The following is an 18,512-nucleotide window of genomic DNA, read 5'->3' on the forward strand; positions in this document are numbered from 1 at the left end:
ATAGTCCTATATAGCTAGGTCCTTGTAGACCTTGTCTAGGTATTTAAACAATTTTACTACCTATAGGTTAGGTTTACTCTAGAGCCTTGTGGTGAACTCATGGCAGCTAGCCTTAGTAGTTCCTTATAGGCAAGAGACAATGTAAATAAGTTATACTAAAGGTATACCTATAGCTTCCCTATCTATGAGGATCTTATTTACTATATCCAGGCACTAGTCTAGGTACTTTTTATAGTCTCCTTCAAATATATGTAATAGTGGGAGTACTTACTAGGGATATAGTTGTATATAGATGATCTAGGGAGGCTAGGGAGCTGGTGGGTTTTCTAGGGTTTTAGTAGGTGGGGCTTATGAGGTCAGGGCACCTATTACTATAGGTGTAGCTGTCATCATAGTAGGTAGTCCTTGAAATTAGGACTGGCTTGAATAAAAGGTTGAGTCTTAGGAGCTATTGTGGTATAGTTCTATATTATTATTTTCTATAGTATAGGGGGGGCATGAAAGAGGTAAATGATCAAAGAGATAAAAGTAGATGTTAAAACACTATATAATAAGAAAGTGAGTTTATTTAATAATTATTGCCAGTGCTAGCTATTGATGTCTTAAGAAGTATACCTTAAAGTGTTTTATTATTAAATAAACTAATGAGAAAAGAGAAAGAAGAGAAAGAAGTAAAAACTAGAGTATTCCCCCTCTTTAAGTATTGTGAGGATTTGCCAAGGACACATCTCCCCTTCACATGATCCTTTCCTATACCCTTGCTCAACCTTCTCATAGGCACCCAGCCTATAACAATTCCTTCCTGACATACACCCTGACTGACTGTGGTGTAGAAGGAAAAGCCTTCATTGATGCCACCTGGGTATCCCTGCACTGAATTCCAACCCACCCCCTCTGTTCTCCATTTGGAATCAAAGTATTTGATGGAAGAGAAATGGAAGCTGGAAAATATACTCATTATATCTATACCTACCTGTACATAAATGATCACTGTCAGAAGAACATTTTGTTCTTCATCACATAGCTCACTCATTACCCTATTGTCTTAGGTATGCCTTAGCTAAAGCAATATAATCCAACTGTCTACTTCACTGATCACTTAATCACTTTTGATAGTGAATACTGCTGAAACCACTGTAATGTTCCTGGAAAGCCTGAGAAGCTTTAGGCCTTACACAATGTCCCCTATAAAGATCAACCTAGTAACTTGCCCCCATGACCCCTGGCCCTTCACAACTTGAACATTGTCCTGATCTCAAAGGAAGGTGCTATTGCCTATTCCTACTAGTCTACCTGTTGACTATTTGTAATGACACTAGAAGAAATTGATTGAATCCTGAACTGTCCTGACTCCCTGGACTCTATAAGTCCCTAGAAACCTGAACCCTTTTCCCTGCCTACTGAATTATCAGATTTCACTAATGTTTTCTCCCCTTGTGAGGTGGAAAAACTACTACTACACTGACCTATAGATCACTATATCCCTCTGGTAGAAGGTGTGAAACTGCCTTTCAGGCCCCTGTACTCCATGTCCTGAGATGAACTGAAAGCCCTCTGTGAATAGCTTGATGAAAATCTCTGGAAAGGTTTTATCTACCCCAGCTCCTCACATGTTGCCTCTCCTATTCTATTCATGAAGAAGGCTGATAGAGGACTATGTTTCTATATTGATTATCATGCCTTGAATACTATGACTATTAAAGACTAATACCTACTGCCTTTAGTTAAGGAAACTCTGAACAATCTATATAGAATACACTACTTTTCTAAGATTAATAGTATCTCTACTTTCAATAACCTCTGAATGACTATAGGAGAAGAATACCTGACTACCTTCTATATATGTTTTAGCCTCTTTGAGAGCCTAGTTATACTATTTAGACTGATAGGAGCCCTATCCTCCTTCCAACAATACATCAACTCTTCCCTAAGAGAATATCTTGACCTATTCTACATAGTGTATTTAGATAACATCCTAATTTATAGTTATACCTGTGAAGAATATACTAAATACATCTATACAGTCCTCAAATGCCTCTATACTACTAGATTATATACCTAGGCTCCTAAGTATGAGTTCTACTATACTAAAACCAAGTTCCTAGGCTTAATCATCAGCTATAATAGTATTCAAATAGACCTAGCCAAGGTCATAATAGTATATAATTAGCCTACCCTAAAATCCCTAATAGATACCTAAGCCTTCCTTAGCTTTAGTAACTTTTACTACTACTTCATTTATGACTTCTCTAGCTTAGTCACCCTATTGATATGCTTAATGAAGAAAGATATCCCTTTTGTATGGGATTCTACCTATGAATCAGTATTCTGAACCCTGAAAGACTACTTCTCCTCTACCCCTGTCCTAGCCTATTTCAATTGGGATAAAGATATCATCCTTAAGACTGATATATCTAATTATGTATTAGCTAGTGTTATATCCTAATACAATGACAATAGTAGCCTCTGCCCTATTGCCTTCTTCTCTAAGAAGTATTCAGCAGCTGAGTATAACTATGAAATCTATAATAAAGAACTCCTGGCCATCATCTACTATTTCAAGGAATAGTGTCTTGAACTGGAAGGTGCCCCTTCACCTGTGAAGGTTATTACTAACCACTGAAATCTAGAGTACTTTATATCTATAAAGCAACTCAACTACTATCAGGCCTATTAGTCTGAATTCCTATCCTGATTCAACTTCTATATCATTTACTACCTAGGTAAGCTAGGTGTGAAGCCTAATTCACTCATACACTAGTCAGATGACTTACCTAAGGAGGGTGATGACTATCTTCTACACTAGAGCTAAACTGTCCTGAAGAATCACAACCTACCTAATGCTAGCTGCCAGACTCATCTGAATCAGATCATCCTACTAATGAATCTATAAGAACTCTTCTATACTATATATGATTCTAACCCTATACCCTATACTACCTTAGCTATAATCCTGAACCCTAAAACAAGCTACCTACTGACACTTACTCTAGCTAAGTGCTTAGAGTATGAAGGCTACTTATATGTATAAGACTACTTATATATTCCTGAAAGCAATGCCCTGAAAGTAGAGCTCCTCTACCTATACTATAACTCTCCTATCTCAGGACACCTAGGTTATTCTAAGACTTATGACCTCCTGTCCTAGGAATACTATTAGCCTGGTATAGTAAGATATATCACCTACTAGGTTCACTAGTGCTATACCTGCCACTATATGACACCCTTCTATGATGGCTAGAAAGGCCTGCTTCACCTACTACTAATTCCTAAGAGAGTATAGTGTGATATATCTATTGATTTTATCACCTACCTACCTAAGAGCAATAGCTATAATACTATCCTTATGATTATAGACTAGCTAACTAAGATATATCATCTAGTTCCTTATCATAGTAACTGTAATGCTAAAGACACTGCCTATCTATACCTGAAGAATGTCTAGAAGTTATATAGCCTTCTATTGACTATTGTCTTAGACTAAGGACCTTAATTCATTACTGAATTTTAGAGGTGCCTATCTTAGTCCTTGAGAATTGAACTAACTCTATCCTCTGCCTACTACCTAGAAACCAATGGTCAAACTGAAAGAATGAATTCAGTCTTAGAATAATATCTATGTATGTATATAGTATATCTATAAGACAATTAGGAAGATTAGTTACTACTAGCTAAGTTCTCTGGCAATGTACATTACTCTGAAACTACTAATATTTCCCCTTTCTTTGTGAATTACAGATTCTAACCCTAGATGGGATTCAAGCTAATCTCTGACCTGCTTAATTCTACCTAGTCCTGAGACACTACTGCCTTCACTACCTGAATAGAAGAGATAATAGAACTGACCTATTCTGAAATAGTAATAGCCTAAAACTTCTATAAAGAGCAGGTGAATCAGCACTACTAGCCACCTCACTAGTTCTAAGTTGATGATAAAGTCTAGCTTGATGCCTAGATGATTCAAACTGCCTAGCCTTAGAAGAAGCTAGACTAGAAGAACTTAGGACTATTCCATATCTATAAGATCATAAGCCTATACACTTATAAACTTGAGTTACCTACCTCTATGAGGATTCATCCTGTTTTTCATATGTCTAAGCTCTAATACACTAATACCTCTGATCCTATCCCTAGTCAAGTTCATCTACCTCTACCTCATATTGAAGTAGCTAGACAAACTGAGTATAAAGTTGAAGAAGTCTTAGACTCCTTCTGGGAACACTATAGCTATAGACACTACCCCTACTTGAAATATATTGTTCATTGGACTAGCTATAATGACCTAATAACTGAACCCACTGAATACCTGGAGAATACAAAGTAGCTAGTGGAAAACTACCACTGCTATTACCCTGACAAGCCTAGCCCCTAGGTGAACCCTCCTGGTTACCCTCTTGGCATTGATAGAGCTCTGCTATAGAGAGGGGGGTACTATTATGGTACACTAGTGTCTTCTACATGACTATTACAGTACACTAGTATTCCTGTATGATGTAATAGCACACTAGTATCCTTTGTATAACCACTATCTATTATAGCATAATACTATTATCCACATGACCACTGTTTCTGTATGACCACTGTTCCTATACTACTTTAGTGTTCCCTGCATGACTACTATCCTACTCAATGCTAGAGCCTCACTCACTACTACCAGCCTCACACCCCACTATAGATCTTGTCAACTACAACCTATATAGATATATAGACTAGATAGAACCTCCCTCTGTTACCTGAATGTTGCTCCCTAAGCAATGTCCTTGTCTCCTACCCTAAATATACTGAACTTCCTGTCCCTGTCTTCTGTCCTAGTATCTGTTACTATCCTGAACATCCTGTCCTGCCTGTCCTCATCCCTGTCTACCTGTCCTGCCTGTCCTGTCTTTGAGCTATTAGGTTAGTCTCATAGAACCTTCCTGCCTCCTGTGACAGTTCCTCTGTCCCCTGAACAATACAACTGTCTATCAAAGCACTGTGAAGCCACTACATTCTCCTAGGCATCTATAGCCCTAGCCTAAGAACTATAGGAATGACATCCTAATAAAGGCTGATAAGTTATAGAACTAACCTAGGAACCATTAGTGTACCTTGAAGACATAGCTGCCCTAGAAGAATACAAGTAGACTACTAACCATCCCTAGGTGACCTGAAAGGAGGGGAAGGGATTGATTGTAATAATCTATAGATCATATATGGTTCAGGCCTTACCCTCACCCAGGAAACCATATGATACACCAAAAGCTCCCTTTTCTCCCTAGTGTATACCTAGTGTCCTCCTAGCATCTCCCTAGTGTCTACCTAGTGTCCTACTAGTGTCTTCCTAGTGTCTCCCTCTAGTCCCCCTACCAAAGTGCATCTCTCCCAATGTACATATTAACCACTTGACCACTATTGTTAGCATAGCTCCCTTTAGTTTCTTTTAGAACTTATTGAGTTCTTCTTAAATACAGAGCTATTATACAATTGAATCTTCTTGTATCTCATGAAGCCTTACAGTAGAGGGGCTCTAATACTAGTACCTAAATTCAGTTATACTAGTAGAGGTATTCCACTATGTCAAGGGTATATTCTAATATAGAGACTTTCTATATATCTTTAAGGGCCTCTAGCTAGTATAGTACTCCTATAGCTACTATACTTCATATAAGGGAGTATATATCATTAGATTTAATAGCTTCTTCCTATAGCTTATATTGGGGGGCACTATAGAAGGGGGAGGTAGGTAACTCATTAGACACCTTGACTCACTATACTTTCATTAACCTATTTCTATCTAGCTAGAGTAGTTAGTACTTCTATATAGTAATATAGGGGTCATTACTATCTTTAGGTATATTTAAGTAGGATAGTACATTACAGAGGGGGGACAGCTTCCTAGGGTAGTATTCAAGCTCAAGGTTATATTCTAATAGGAGTAGGGCCTATTAGGCTTATCATTCTATGAGCTGGTAGGTCTCTATAAAGTATATAAGGTTTTAGTAGTTAGTTAGTATATGTATAGGGTATTAGGCCCCTTTTAGTTCTCCCCTCTATTCCTTGAGAGCCCTTATAATTACTAGTTACTCTTTATTATAGATCTCATAGTTAGCTTCTACTAGTGATAAGTTCTTACTAAGGTATATATATAGGAATAGCTATTTACTACATTATTAAAGGAGGATAGTACCTATGCTATAACCTAATGAATCTACTTCTAGTATTATTAGTAGGTCATAGTCAAAGGTTTTCAGGATAGGGGTAGAGTAAAATATATCATTAAGATCTTAGAAGGCTTTCTCAGCTTCTAGGGACTATATAAATAGGTTCTTCACAGTAGTTAGCTCTACTAATAGATAGGCTAGTACTGAAAAGTCTTTAATAAAGATCTAGTAGAAATTCATAAAACCTATAAAGGACTATACTTCCTTATATATAGTAGGGACTTCCTATTCTTTTATAGCTATAACTTTTGTATAGTCTATCTTAGCTCTCCCTAGTGTGAGAATATAGCCTAGATACTTGACTTCTTAAATAGTGAATATATACTTATTAATATCAACTATAAGGCTAGTATAAACTAGTTTCTTAAGGACCTGGTTAGCCTTCCTATAGTGATCCTCTAGTGAACCTTCTAAGAAGACTAGTATATCATCTATATATACTAAGTAAAAATCATCTAGATACTCCTGTTATACTGAGTTTAGGAAATGCTAGAACTGCACTAGGGCATTAGCTAACCTGAATAGTATTATATTCCACTTAAACTCCCTAGCCTAGTATGGAATATAGTCTTCTACTCATCTCCTAGCTTAATATAGATATTATAGAATACTGAGACTACATTGAACTTAGTGAACTATTATACCTTATAGATTCTATATAGGGTTTTATTAAACTTAGGAAGGGGGAAATAATCCTTTTCTATATATTTATTCAGTGCTTAGTAGTCAATATAGAAGTATAAGCCTTGCCTAGGTTTCTAGATAAATAGGATTAGGGCAGTAGTAGTAGAGCTACTGATTCAGATGAATTTCTTCTTTAATAGGTTTAGTAGGGTCTAGTAGAGTATGAGTAGCTCCTTATATAATATTTTATATAGAGGGCCCTAGGGGGCCTCACTATTAGGAACTATAAGATTGATCTTATAGTTCATTCCCTTTCTCAAAGGGGGAAGTTAGTATATATATAGGGCTTTAGAATTAAAAGTGATATAGTTATCAGGGGCCACCTATAGGGGAAACTTATCTACCTAGCTCAGGTCAACTAGTCCCTCCTCCTTAGCTAACTTGTAAAGAGCTAGGTTAATACCCTTAAGGGATACTATAAATACTAGTAGGTGTTCTAGGGTTTCCTATTATACTATAGTTAACATATTATTCTATACCTATACTATATAGATCTCTTAGGGTCTCCTAGGTACCTTAGTCTAGGAGGAGTAGGGAATAGAGAAGTAAGGGAAAATTAGTTAGTCATACTTATAGTTAATTATAGCTAAGTGTACTTAACACTATAGGTAGCTAATAAGGATTTTATCCTATTTTATATCTAGGATAACTAGTACTAAAACCTATTCCTCTAGTCTACTAATGTCTATAGGGAAGTATATGACTTCTATTACTATTGAAGTAGGTTACTTATTAAATAGGGCTAGATAGAGTAGAGTAACAAGTATAGATCTATATAGGTTAAGCTATTTACATATTTGATTAGGTATAATAATAGAGGTTGTATTCCCTAAGTCTACTAAAGCAGTAGTTAGATAGAATCTATTAACTACTATATCTACTTCTAAGGAACCTCTAACCTCTAATTTCTCATAATATATAGGTAGCTCTTCTAGTAGTGTCTCTTTCCTCTGAAGGTAACTATCTATAGAGGGTACTCTTTTCCTAGGGTCCTAGCCTATAGGTCAGGTAACTCATCTTCTAAACCTTCAGTATTAGAGACTATGACTAAAGAGGGCTAGGCTATCATGTGAGACACCTATGTTAGGGTCTGCAACCCATAGAGGCTTTGCCTAGGACCTTTCCCTTAGACGCAATCCCCTGGAAACAGCCTATTCACTGGGGCATGCCTTAGACACAACCACCAGAAACAGCCTATCCCTTGGGACATGTCTCAGACACGCTGGAGACAGCCTACCCATTAAGGTCTCTCTCAGACAGTCCCCCTGGAATGGTTCTGGAGGTCTAGACCTTCAGCAAGAAGCAGTCCCTCTTTCCACCAGTATAAAGTAGCATAGAACCCTCCACCATCTGTAGTGTTAGTTAGCTCTTTCTTCTTCAACAATTGTTTCTGTTCTCATGCCAATACATCCTTTTGTTTGATTCACTCCTTTACAACCTAGGCCTTTCTTTCTAATAGATGAATAGCAGGGGTATAGGGGCAGCTACTAATAGTATATCCTGAGGCCCTATAATAGAAATACAGTCTATCCTAGTAGTATTAGGCAAGGACTTTATCTAAGACCTAGACTACTTATTAGTATTTACCTTTGGAGTTATATACTATATACATCTATATCTAGTCTATATAGTCTTCTCCTTTAGTAATTATAGGAGGCTCTCTAGGGGCTAGTAGGGCCCTCTATAATAGGCTAGGATAAGAAGATAACACTAAGGCTATATAGTAGGCTTTTGCCATGGTTTAGATACAAGATGTTCTTTGTAGCAGGTTCAGAGATTCAGAATACATGCATTGAGGGGGAAAAGGAGAAGAAACTATCTAAACTAACTAGATGTGAGAGGGGTTTTAAGGGATTAGTAAGTGGGGCACATACCCACTATATCCAGGCACAGCCTTAACATCAGCCTCTCCTCTTCCTTCTTTTTGTCTTTAGTTGAGCTAGTTGAGACTCCTTCCATACATTCAAAGCAATAGTGCCTTCAAGGTATTTAGCTGGTTCCTAAGTTGGTTCATTCTAACCTTACCACTTAACCTTATATTCCAGTCTACTGTGGTGTTTTCTTTCATGAAGGATATTCTCTACATTGTACATGTCAACTCCATCCTCATTATCAACTGGCCCTGGTCTGTCATCATATGTCTTTTGTGAAGGGAATAAGTCATTAGCTGCTAGTCTCAGTCTGTCTGTATAGTATGTGTTGTGTGCTGTTGAGCCTAGTACATCCAGCTTATAGGTATAGCTGTCAACCTTCTCTTTCACTATATATTGAATGTGTTTATTCCTAAGGCTTCTCCCTAGCCCTGGACTAAGTCATTCCTTTCTCAGTGATAGCTATACCTAGTCACTAGGTTTATAGTCTTTATAGGCTTTTCTCTTTTTGTTTACAGTGTTCTCCATAGCTACTCTTATCATTATGAGGTTTGCTCTAGCCTATTCTATATTGTTCTTCAACTTTTATAGGACTCTTTCTACTTGACCTAGGGGACTATCTAGGTTTAGTACTAGTAGTTGAGGTTATTCTATATCAATTGTCTTAGGGTAGTAACTATGACTAAGGAAAAATAGTAATACCTATATTATAGAGCTTAGTATTGTATTGAGTGTAAACTCAACTATAGGAATGGCTTTTAGCCAATAGGGGCCTTGTGCTCTAAGCTTAGTAAGTTTTGATTTGACCTCTATATTCATCCTCTCTATAGCTCTATTAGTTGTAGGGTGGTAAACTGTAGTTGACCTTCAATTCACTCCTAGTTCTACATAGATTCTTTTCTAAGTAGTATTAATAAATTCTCAGTCTGATAGAATAGAGTTTAGTAGTCTATGTAGCTTGTAGTAGTTGTGAAAGAAAGCTTCTGTAATATTTTCTATATCTAGGGCTTTCATTAGCATCAGGTGCATACCTTTAGACAAGCAGTCAATGATTATGAGTATATGTGTAAACTCTTCACCTCTATTCTTTACAGTTAGGAGAGGGCTAATGAAGTTAATTGTGATATCCTGCCAGGGGTATTCTGGAATTAGCAGTGGTTTCAACAGGCCTTCTTTACTTGTATACCATGTGTTTATACTGCTACATACTTAGTAGTTTCTAGTAAAATGTCTCACATCTACTACATAGTCAGGCCAAAAGAATAATTGAGATAACTCTATATAGAGTACATTTCTACCTAGGTGTATTAGTGTTAGGGAGTCATATATACTTTATAAAAGTGCTATCTATAGTAGCTCTACATTTAGAACCTAGAATCAACTATAATATTAGACCTATGAGTAGTCATCTAGTTAGTAGTCACTAATTCCTACTCATAGTCTATGTCTAAGCTCTTCTGGCCATTAGCTATTCTTAGTGAGGAGACAAGCTTTAACTTAGTTAAGGTCATTGTCTTAGTCTATATACTGAGTCTACATTTCCTTAAGCTTGTCTGATAGAACCTTGGGTAGGGGTGGTTATTCTTGTGAGGAGTGACATGGCAGTTCTTCTATTCATTGAATATACAATAGGGTATGAATTCTATCAGCACTTCAGTATTCCAGTACTTGCTTCATTCAGTCTGCTAAGCATTCATTGTTTGTGTCCTGTAGGAGGTCATGTCAGGATAGAGCATTAGGTAGTGGAGAGAGTCTACCAGGATAGTGAGTGATCTAGCAATTGTATTCACTGAGCATTAGGTACTAGTGTACTTGATGTTTGGACAAGTGTTGAAGTTTAGTGAAATGCAATAGGTTCCTATGGTCTGAAACAACTTCAAAGGGGTCTTTAAGGCCTTTCAGTTCACTACACCATTCCTTCAGGGCATAGATAATAGCTAAAAGTTCTTTATTATAGATTAGGTAGTTGTATTCTACTGTAGTTAGCTTCTAGCTTATATACACATAGGGGTGTTTCAATTTGTCTAGCTATACCTATAGTAAGGCTACACTAATTGCATAGCCTGATACATCTATTTCTACTACTGTAGGGAGCTCTAGGTCATGGCTACAGAGTATTAGGGTTGAAGTGAAAACCTTCTTCAGGTTATTGAATGCTTCCTCTACTTTATTATTCTACTTGAATACTACTTTTTCTATTAATAATGTATTGAGTAGGCTCACTTCCTCTGAGTACCTATCTATGAACCCTCTATAGAAGTTATAAAGTCCTAAGAATTTCCTCACTTGTCACACTGAGGTTAGTGTCTCCTAGTCCACAATTACAGAGATCTTCTTTAGGTCTGTCAGTATTTAGCTAGGTTTAAGGATATACCCTAAGTAGGTGATCTCTTTCATTGTAAAGTCATACTTGTTAATGTCTACTGTTAAACCTCCTTCCCACAGGCATGTAAGAGCTAAATTAACTTTCTCATAGTGTTCTTCTAGTGATCCTTTGGTGAATATCAGTATATCATCCACATAGGCAGAGGCCTAGATATTATTAGAGGTGACTGATAGATGTGTTGTATCTTGAAAGAGTCTCTAGGAGATTAAAGGGAAGAAGAAGGAGGAAAATGTGAAGGTAGAAAGAAGAGGAGGAATAGCTGTTAAACTTGATTTATTAGATATCTAGTTAGAAGAATATATGGCGGAAAGGCCAACTATTTATGCATTTTCAGTCAAGTCTTTTGGTAGGTCTGTAGTCAAGACTGAGTTCTCCAAGGTCGGTGATTGTGCCATTTAATCTGCCGAAAGTCATTGCCAAGTCTCAATTTCCTAAAGTTCTAGATGAGTCTATCAAGTCCTTCAGATCCTTCAGATCCTTCAGATCCTTCAGATCCCTCAGATCCTTCAGATCCCTCAGATCCTTCAGATCCCTCAGATCCTTCAGATCCTTCAGATCCTTCAGATCCTTCAGATCCTTCTAAAGGAGTGGGGCAGAAATAGGCATGTGGAGGAAAAAATAATTCTGGTAGTAGACAGGTTTGAACCCATGACTTTCAGAAAGAACAGAACTAGTTTACTAACTGAGCCTTGAGACTTTTCTCTGGATTTGTTAGAAACTAAGAATGTAGATTTCATATAAGAAGTATAGTTAGTTAGGAACATCTGGTCCTAAAATACTAACACACCCCCTTGAATTCTGTATTCTTAGGAATCTATCAATCCTAAGAGATAGATAAATCTTGAGAAGGTCTCTCCTTCAAGGGCTTTTGTTAGTCCATCTGCTGCTATGTCTCTGCTTGGGATATGTGTAGGTTGAAGAATCCCTTGCTGAGTGGCTTCTCTTATCTGGTGGAAGGTAATGTCAAGATATCTAGACTGTCAATTAACTACTTCAGTGCTAACTCTTGTAATAACATTAGCACTGTCATAGAACAGGGGAACTGGTTAGGGGACTGAGTGACTTAGTTCTTCAAGTAGTTTCAGAAGATACTTAGCTTCTTTAGTAGTGCTAGCAGCTGCTACATACTCAGCATCTACTGTTGATCCTGTTAGGATAGTCTGTTTAAAGGACTTCCAAGCAATAGGCCCCCCTGCTAACTTAAACAGATATCCTGAAGTTGACTTTCTATCTAGTAGATCATCAGCATAGGAGGCATTAGTGAATACCTGAAAATCTCCCTTTGAGTAGAAAAGACCTCTAGTTTTAGTTCCCTTGAGGTATCTAAGGATATGTTTAGCTGCTTGAAGATGTTCTTGAGATAGGCCTGCTATAGATCTAGTAAGGAAAGATGTAGTAAATGAAATGTCTGGTCAAGTCATTGTAGACAGCTACTGGAAGCTCCCTATCAGCTACTAGTAAAGCTTTGGGTCATCTGCTGACAGGGGAGGGTTGGTGTTCTGGAATAGAAGATAGAAGTCTTTCCTATTGATAGGGGTTTTTCTACTAGAACAGTCTGCCATAGAAAACCTCTGAAGTAGCTTGTTAATATAGGCTGTCTGTTTGATTGAGATAGAGCCTGAGCCTTCATCACTAGTGATTTCCATCCCTAGATACTGGCCTATTTCAGTCAGTCCTTTCATAGGGAATTTGGTGTGAAGGTTATTATAAAGCTGTTGTATCTGAGATTCCTGTGGGCAGAAGAAAAGGATATTATCAATATAGAGAGCAATGAGTAGGTTTCCCTTCTTAAATATGCAAGGGTCACCAGTAAGGGCAGTGAACCTATAAGAGGTAATTTCTGCCTCAAATTTCTCATACCATCTCCTAGGAGCATGCCTTAGGCTATAGAGGGCCTTTTTCAGTTGACAGGCCTAGCCTGTTTCTTAGGCATAGAGGCTATCAGGGAGCCTTACAAAGACTCTCTCACTATCATGAATATCTCCATGTAAAAAGGCTGTTTCAACATCAGCTTGTCTCACTACCCAGTTGTTCAGTGCTGATAAGGCAAACAAAACTCTTAGACTTATAGCTGAAGCTATAGCAGCAAAGGTGTCAAACTCAGTGGGGTATTGGTAGTTCCCATAGACTACCTATCTTGCTTTGTGTCTAAGAATTAAGCCATCAGACTTCCTCTTTGTTGTAAAGACCTATTTTGAGGGGAGAACCTAGTCAGTTTTCAGAGGCTTTTCCATCTCAAAGGTTTTCATCTTTGTATGAGATTTCATTTCCTCTTTCATAGCCTCTTGCCATTGGAGGGCATAGGGGCTTGCTTTAGCCTGCCTATATGTCTTTGGATCATCTGAGACAATACTAGCAGTGAGCCCAAAGTGTGGGTGTCTCATCAAAGCAGTAGACTGGTTGTTTAGGTCCTCAGGTTCTTCTGTCTGAGTTACTGGAACTAGGGCTTGTGAGTCTCCTTCAAGGGGATCAGGAGAGGTTAGTAGGTATTCAAGGTAACTTCTCCTTATAGGGAGAAGCTAAGGGGAGTTTTGTCTTAGAGGGAGGATAGGATCAGGGGAGGAATGCCTAGAGACTCGAGATATAGTCTTGTCTTGGACTTGTCTTAATGGGCTTCAATTCTGTCTTCAAGATGGTCTGTTTTTAAGGCAATTCAGGGATCCAGAGGTTGTTGTATTGGTTGGGAGAGAATTTAGGGATGGGGAAACTGTCTGGTTGGTGTCATAGTCAGAGTGTTGTAGTAAGGGAACTGTTAGTATTTTAGGACCAGATGTTCCTAACTGACTATACTTCTTATATGAAATCTACATTCTTAGTTTCTAACAAATCCAGAGAAAAGTCTCAAGGCTCAGTTAGTAAACTAGTTCTGTTCTTTCTGAAAGTCATGGGTTCAAACCTGTCTACTGCCAGAATTATTTTTTCCTCCACATGCCTATTTCTGCCCCACTCTTTTAGAAGGATCTGAAGGATCTAAAGGATCTGAGGGATCTGAAGGATCTGAAGGATCTGAGGGATCTGAAGGATCTGAAGGATCTGAAGGACTTGATAGACTCATCTAGAACTTTAGGAAATTGAGACTCGGCAATGACTTTCGGCAGATTAAATGGCACAATCACCGACCTCGGAGAACTCAGTCTTGACTACAGACCTACCAAAAGACTTGACTGAAAATGCATAAATAGTTGGCCTTTCTGCCATATATTCTTCTAACTAGATATCTAATAAATCAAGTTTAACAGCTATTCCTCCTCTTCTTTCTACCTTCACATTTTCCTCCTTCTTCTTCCCTTTAATCTCCTAGAGACTCTTTCAAGATACAACACATCTATCAGTCACCTCTAATAGGAACCTCTGTCTGATCATTGTCATAGACAGGGTGTAAAGGGAGATCTGTCTGGTTATTGTCATAGACAGGCTGTAAGGGGAGAGCTGTCTGGTTATTGTCATAGACAGGCTAGGAAAGAGGTGGGGTTGAATCTTGAATAACTCCTTCCATCTGGTCTAGTTCATTGGCTAGAGTGGATTGCTGATGAATAGGCTCAGATGGGATGTCTGTCATTTGGATATCCTGAGTGATTTCCTGAACACCCCCTGGAACTGAGTAGGATAGAGGGACTATAGGGACTAGAGGGCTAGTGGGTTGTGTGTCTTCAAAGCTCCCTGTAATAGACTCATCAAACTGTACACTTCTAGTTATAATGATCTTTTTAGAGTCAGGGAGATAGACTCTATACATAGAGTTCCTAGCATAAGATAGGAAAAGGCCTTTGTGAGCTCTAGGAGCAAACTTAGCACCCCTTCCATAGGTATGCCCATCACTGTAGTGAGTCCTTGATCTTTCCTCAGGTGGTATATATACATAAGTAGTAGCACCAAAGACCACTAAGTTTCCTAGGAATGGTTTCTTATGATATACTGCTTCAAAAGGAGTTTTCCAGTTGTTTCCCTTTGTAGACATTCTGTTTGTAATATAAACTGCTGTGTCTAATGCATAGGGCTAGAAGGTTTGAGGGAGTAGTGAATCAGCTAGGAGTCCTCTAGCTCTAGTCTATAGAGTTTGGATCCATCTTTCTGCTAGCCCATTAGAGCTATAGGCATAGGGAGCTGACTTCCTAATGACAGTGCCTTGGCTAGCAAGGACTTTTGAGATCTGGCTGAATTCAAGACCCCTATCAATCTGGAGGGATTTAATAGGAATCTCAAACTGGATTTTGATAAGGGCTAGCATTTCTTCAAGGATAGTACTAGACTACTTATTACTAAGGCATCTAGTCCAAGTGTATCTGGTTGCAGCATCTATGATAAGTAGGATATACTTAAGACCTCCTGGGGCTTCAGGATGAATTGGACCCATTAGGTCAGTATGTATCCTATCCCCAAACTTCTTAGGCTTCTCATCTTCAGGGATTGATGGAAAGGAGGAAGCCTAGGCCTTATACTTTAGACAGATTTCATAGGCTTGTTGTGGGTGATTATCCTGTGTAATTGTCATCCCTATTGTAGCCTGACTAGTTTTCTTGATATAGTCTAGGGAGACATGACCAAGTCTCCTATGCCAGAGGGAAGTAGGAGCTGAAGACATAGAAGGTTGAGGAGTAGTAGCAGAGGCTATAGGTACTGCTGAAGAAGGTACTAGAGGGATAGCTCTTGTGGGAGCTGAAGGAGAAGATGATAGAGGGGTAGCTCTTGTAGGAGCTGAGGGAGAGGATGATAGAGGGGCAGCTGTAGTAGAAGCTGGAGAGTGAGAAGTTAAGGGTTCCTGTGGAGAGAGTGTCATTCCATCTAGTAGATAAACTCCTGATTCCTGCTTGAGGTGAGCTAGGATAGTGCCTTAGGGATCAAGAATTTTGTGATGAAGGAAGTCCACAGGGCATTTCTTTTCACAGATCTTAGAGACTGTAATCAAGTTATGTGAGAGGCCTGGTACATATGCTACCTCAGTGAAAGTAAGCACCTCTTCAGGGGTAGTCCTGATCTGTATAGTGCCATAGCCCTCTACCTCAAGGATACCCCTAGATCCTTGAACCTGGATTCCTCTACAGGGGTGAAAATCAGCTAGGTGCTGTTTGTTAGGAGTCATATGGAAAGAGGCTCCTGAGTCAACAAACCATGCCTGTCACGGTACGCTAGCGTCTTCTGCATGACTGTTACAGTACACTAGTGTTCCTGCATGATGTAACAGCACGCTAGCATCCTTTGCATAACCACTGTCCATCATAGCATGATACTGTTGTCCACATGACCACTGTTTCTGCATGACCACTGTTCCCACACTACTTTAGCATTCCCTGCATGACTGCTGTCCTGCTTGATGCTGGAGCCTCACTCACCACTACCAGCCTCACACCCCACTATAGATCTTGTCAACTACAACCTGTGTAGATATATAGACTAGATAGAACCTCCCTCTATTACCTGAATGTTGCTCCCTAAGCAATGTCCTTGTCTCCTACCCTGAATATACTGAACTTCCTGTCCCTGTCTTCTGTCCTGGTATCTGTTACCATCCTGAACATCCTGTCCTGCCTATCCTTGTCCCTGTCTACCTGTCCTGCCTGTCCTGTCTTTGAGCTATTGGGTTAGTCTCATAGAACCTTCCTGCCTGCCCATGACATTACATTGCTTCTACCCATAGACACTGATGAGATGTCTGCCTGCCCAGAACCCCTGATTGTACCTAATAGCTTCAAGAGCTTTAGTGAAGGGGTTACCAACTACACTAGTGCTTGGTTTGAATACATCTGCTCCTTATTTTCATACACTAATGAAAAAGAAGCTGAAATTGCCACCTTGAACCACACACTGACTACTAAGTCTGCTAACTACACTGCTACATGAGACAGTCTCACTGCCAACCTTCAGGCAACTCAGGGCCAGCTTGAGTATGTGCAAAATGAGTTGAAAGAGGCCCAGGGCAAGCTCTACCAGGCTTGCCTCAATGAGCAAAGGGCTCTTGACAAACTCCAGTTAGCTATACCACCCCCTGCTGCTCCTGCTGCTCCTGCTGCTCCTGCTACCTTTACTGTTGTGGAAGGAGAAGCTTCTGCCTCTATTCCTACTTCTGCCCCTATGGCTTCCCCCACCTCTACTCCTGCTCCTACCCCAGCCCTTTCTACAGCTGAACTATTCATGATGACTTATGCTGCCAAGCCCTCTGAATGTATACCTGACCCTGATAAGTTTGAAGGTGACTGATTAGACCTTTGTCACTTCAATACCTAGATCCACCAGAAGATGTAAAGAAACCATGACTATTTCCCTGACACCCAGGACTATATAGCCTATGTCAACAACTGCTTGAAAGGACTAGTATATGCCCTCATTTTACTATACATCAAGGATAGGGAATGCCTGCTTTCAGACTATGATACTGTCCTGAAGGTCCTTGACTATGCATATGGGGACCTAGACAAGGTCAACTGTGTGTATAGTGAACTGTTCCACCTCTGACAAAGCAATAAGGATTTTGCTACCTTCTTCTCCAAGTTCTAGTGCCTGGCTCTTGAGGGAGAAGTAAGTGAATCAACTCTGCTGACCCTCCTTGAGTAAAACATCTCAAAGGAACTCCATGCAATGCTGCTGCATCATGACCCCCTAAGTTACAAATACCCTGAATTCACAAACTTCCTCTAGAACCTTGAGAACCACATGACCTGCTTCAGCTCTGTGATATTGCCCACTACCTAGACCCATGCTCCCCCTGTCTAGAATTGTGCTCCCCCTGCCTAGAACTGTAGCACTACCTCTGAACCCTATGCCCCTGTCCCCTAGGCCCTAGTGCTAGGGAACACAGACCTAAAAAGAACAACTGCCCCTCCACTAGACCTAGATGCTATGGACCTGTCCTATCAATGCTATGCCTCCTGCTGAGAAAGGGGTGAATGCTACTGTTGTAGAATAAAGGGCCACCTGGTAGGCCAGTGCCTACAACCTGATAACCAACAGCTCTGCTCAGCTGCACTATCCCCTTCCTCTACTGCTGTAATACCCTAGGTCTCCTGCTCCCACTACTACTATGACTCCTTCTCATCCTTCCACTCAGACTGCCCTAGTGATGGACTAAAAAAAGGAGCTCACCTGGAATAAGCTGCCCCTAGGTGGAACCTCCCAGTGCAACCCTGAACTAGATTATTTGTATCTCAGCCACTACTATACATGGTCTTCCAATTGAGGAAGAATACAATCAGTGGTCAGATCTTATGATCCTCCCTGTGGAACTGTCTCTTTAAGACCATTCCTTCCTGATATATGCCCTGACTGACTGTGGTACAGAAGGAAAAGCCTTCATTGATGCCACCTGGGTATCCCTACACTGAATTCCAACCCACCCCCTCTGTTCTCCATTTGGAATTGAAGTATTCAATGGAAGAG

The 18,512-nt window shown here is 39.5% G+C and overlaps 1 protein-coding gene across 1 annotated transcript; it reads left to right on the forward strand.

The window, feature by feature from the left end:
* Positions 1–16,577: 16,577 nt before the first annotated feature.
* HOO65_030543 (uncharacterized protein) lies at positions 16,578–17,336 on the forward strand (the record flags this gene model as incomplete). The annotated part of the gene is made up of 3 exons (XM_071002378.1): positions 16,578–16,719; positions 16,777–16,870; positions 16,985–17,336. 3 exons carry the CDS (start codon positions 16,578–16,580, stop codon positions 17,334–17,336), a joined length of 588 nt encoding a protein of 195 aa, XP_070860222.1.
* Between the last annotated feature and the right edge of the window lie 1,176 nt (positions 17,337–18,512).

The sequence above is a fragment of the Ceratocystis lukuohia genome (genome assembly GCF_044167205.1).
Source record: "Ceratocystis lukuohia strain C4212 chromosome Unknown Supercontig3_pilon, whole genome shotgun sequence".
Taxonomy (NCBI): Eukaryota; Fungi; Ascomycota; class Sordariomycetes; order Microascales; family Ceratocystidaceae; genus Ceratocystis; species Ceratocystis lukuohia.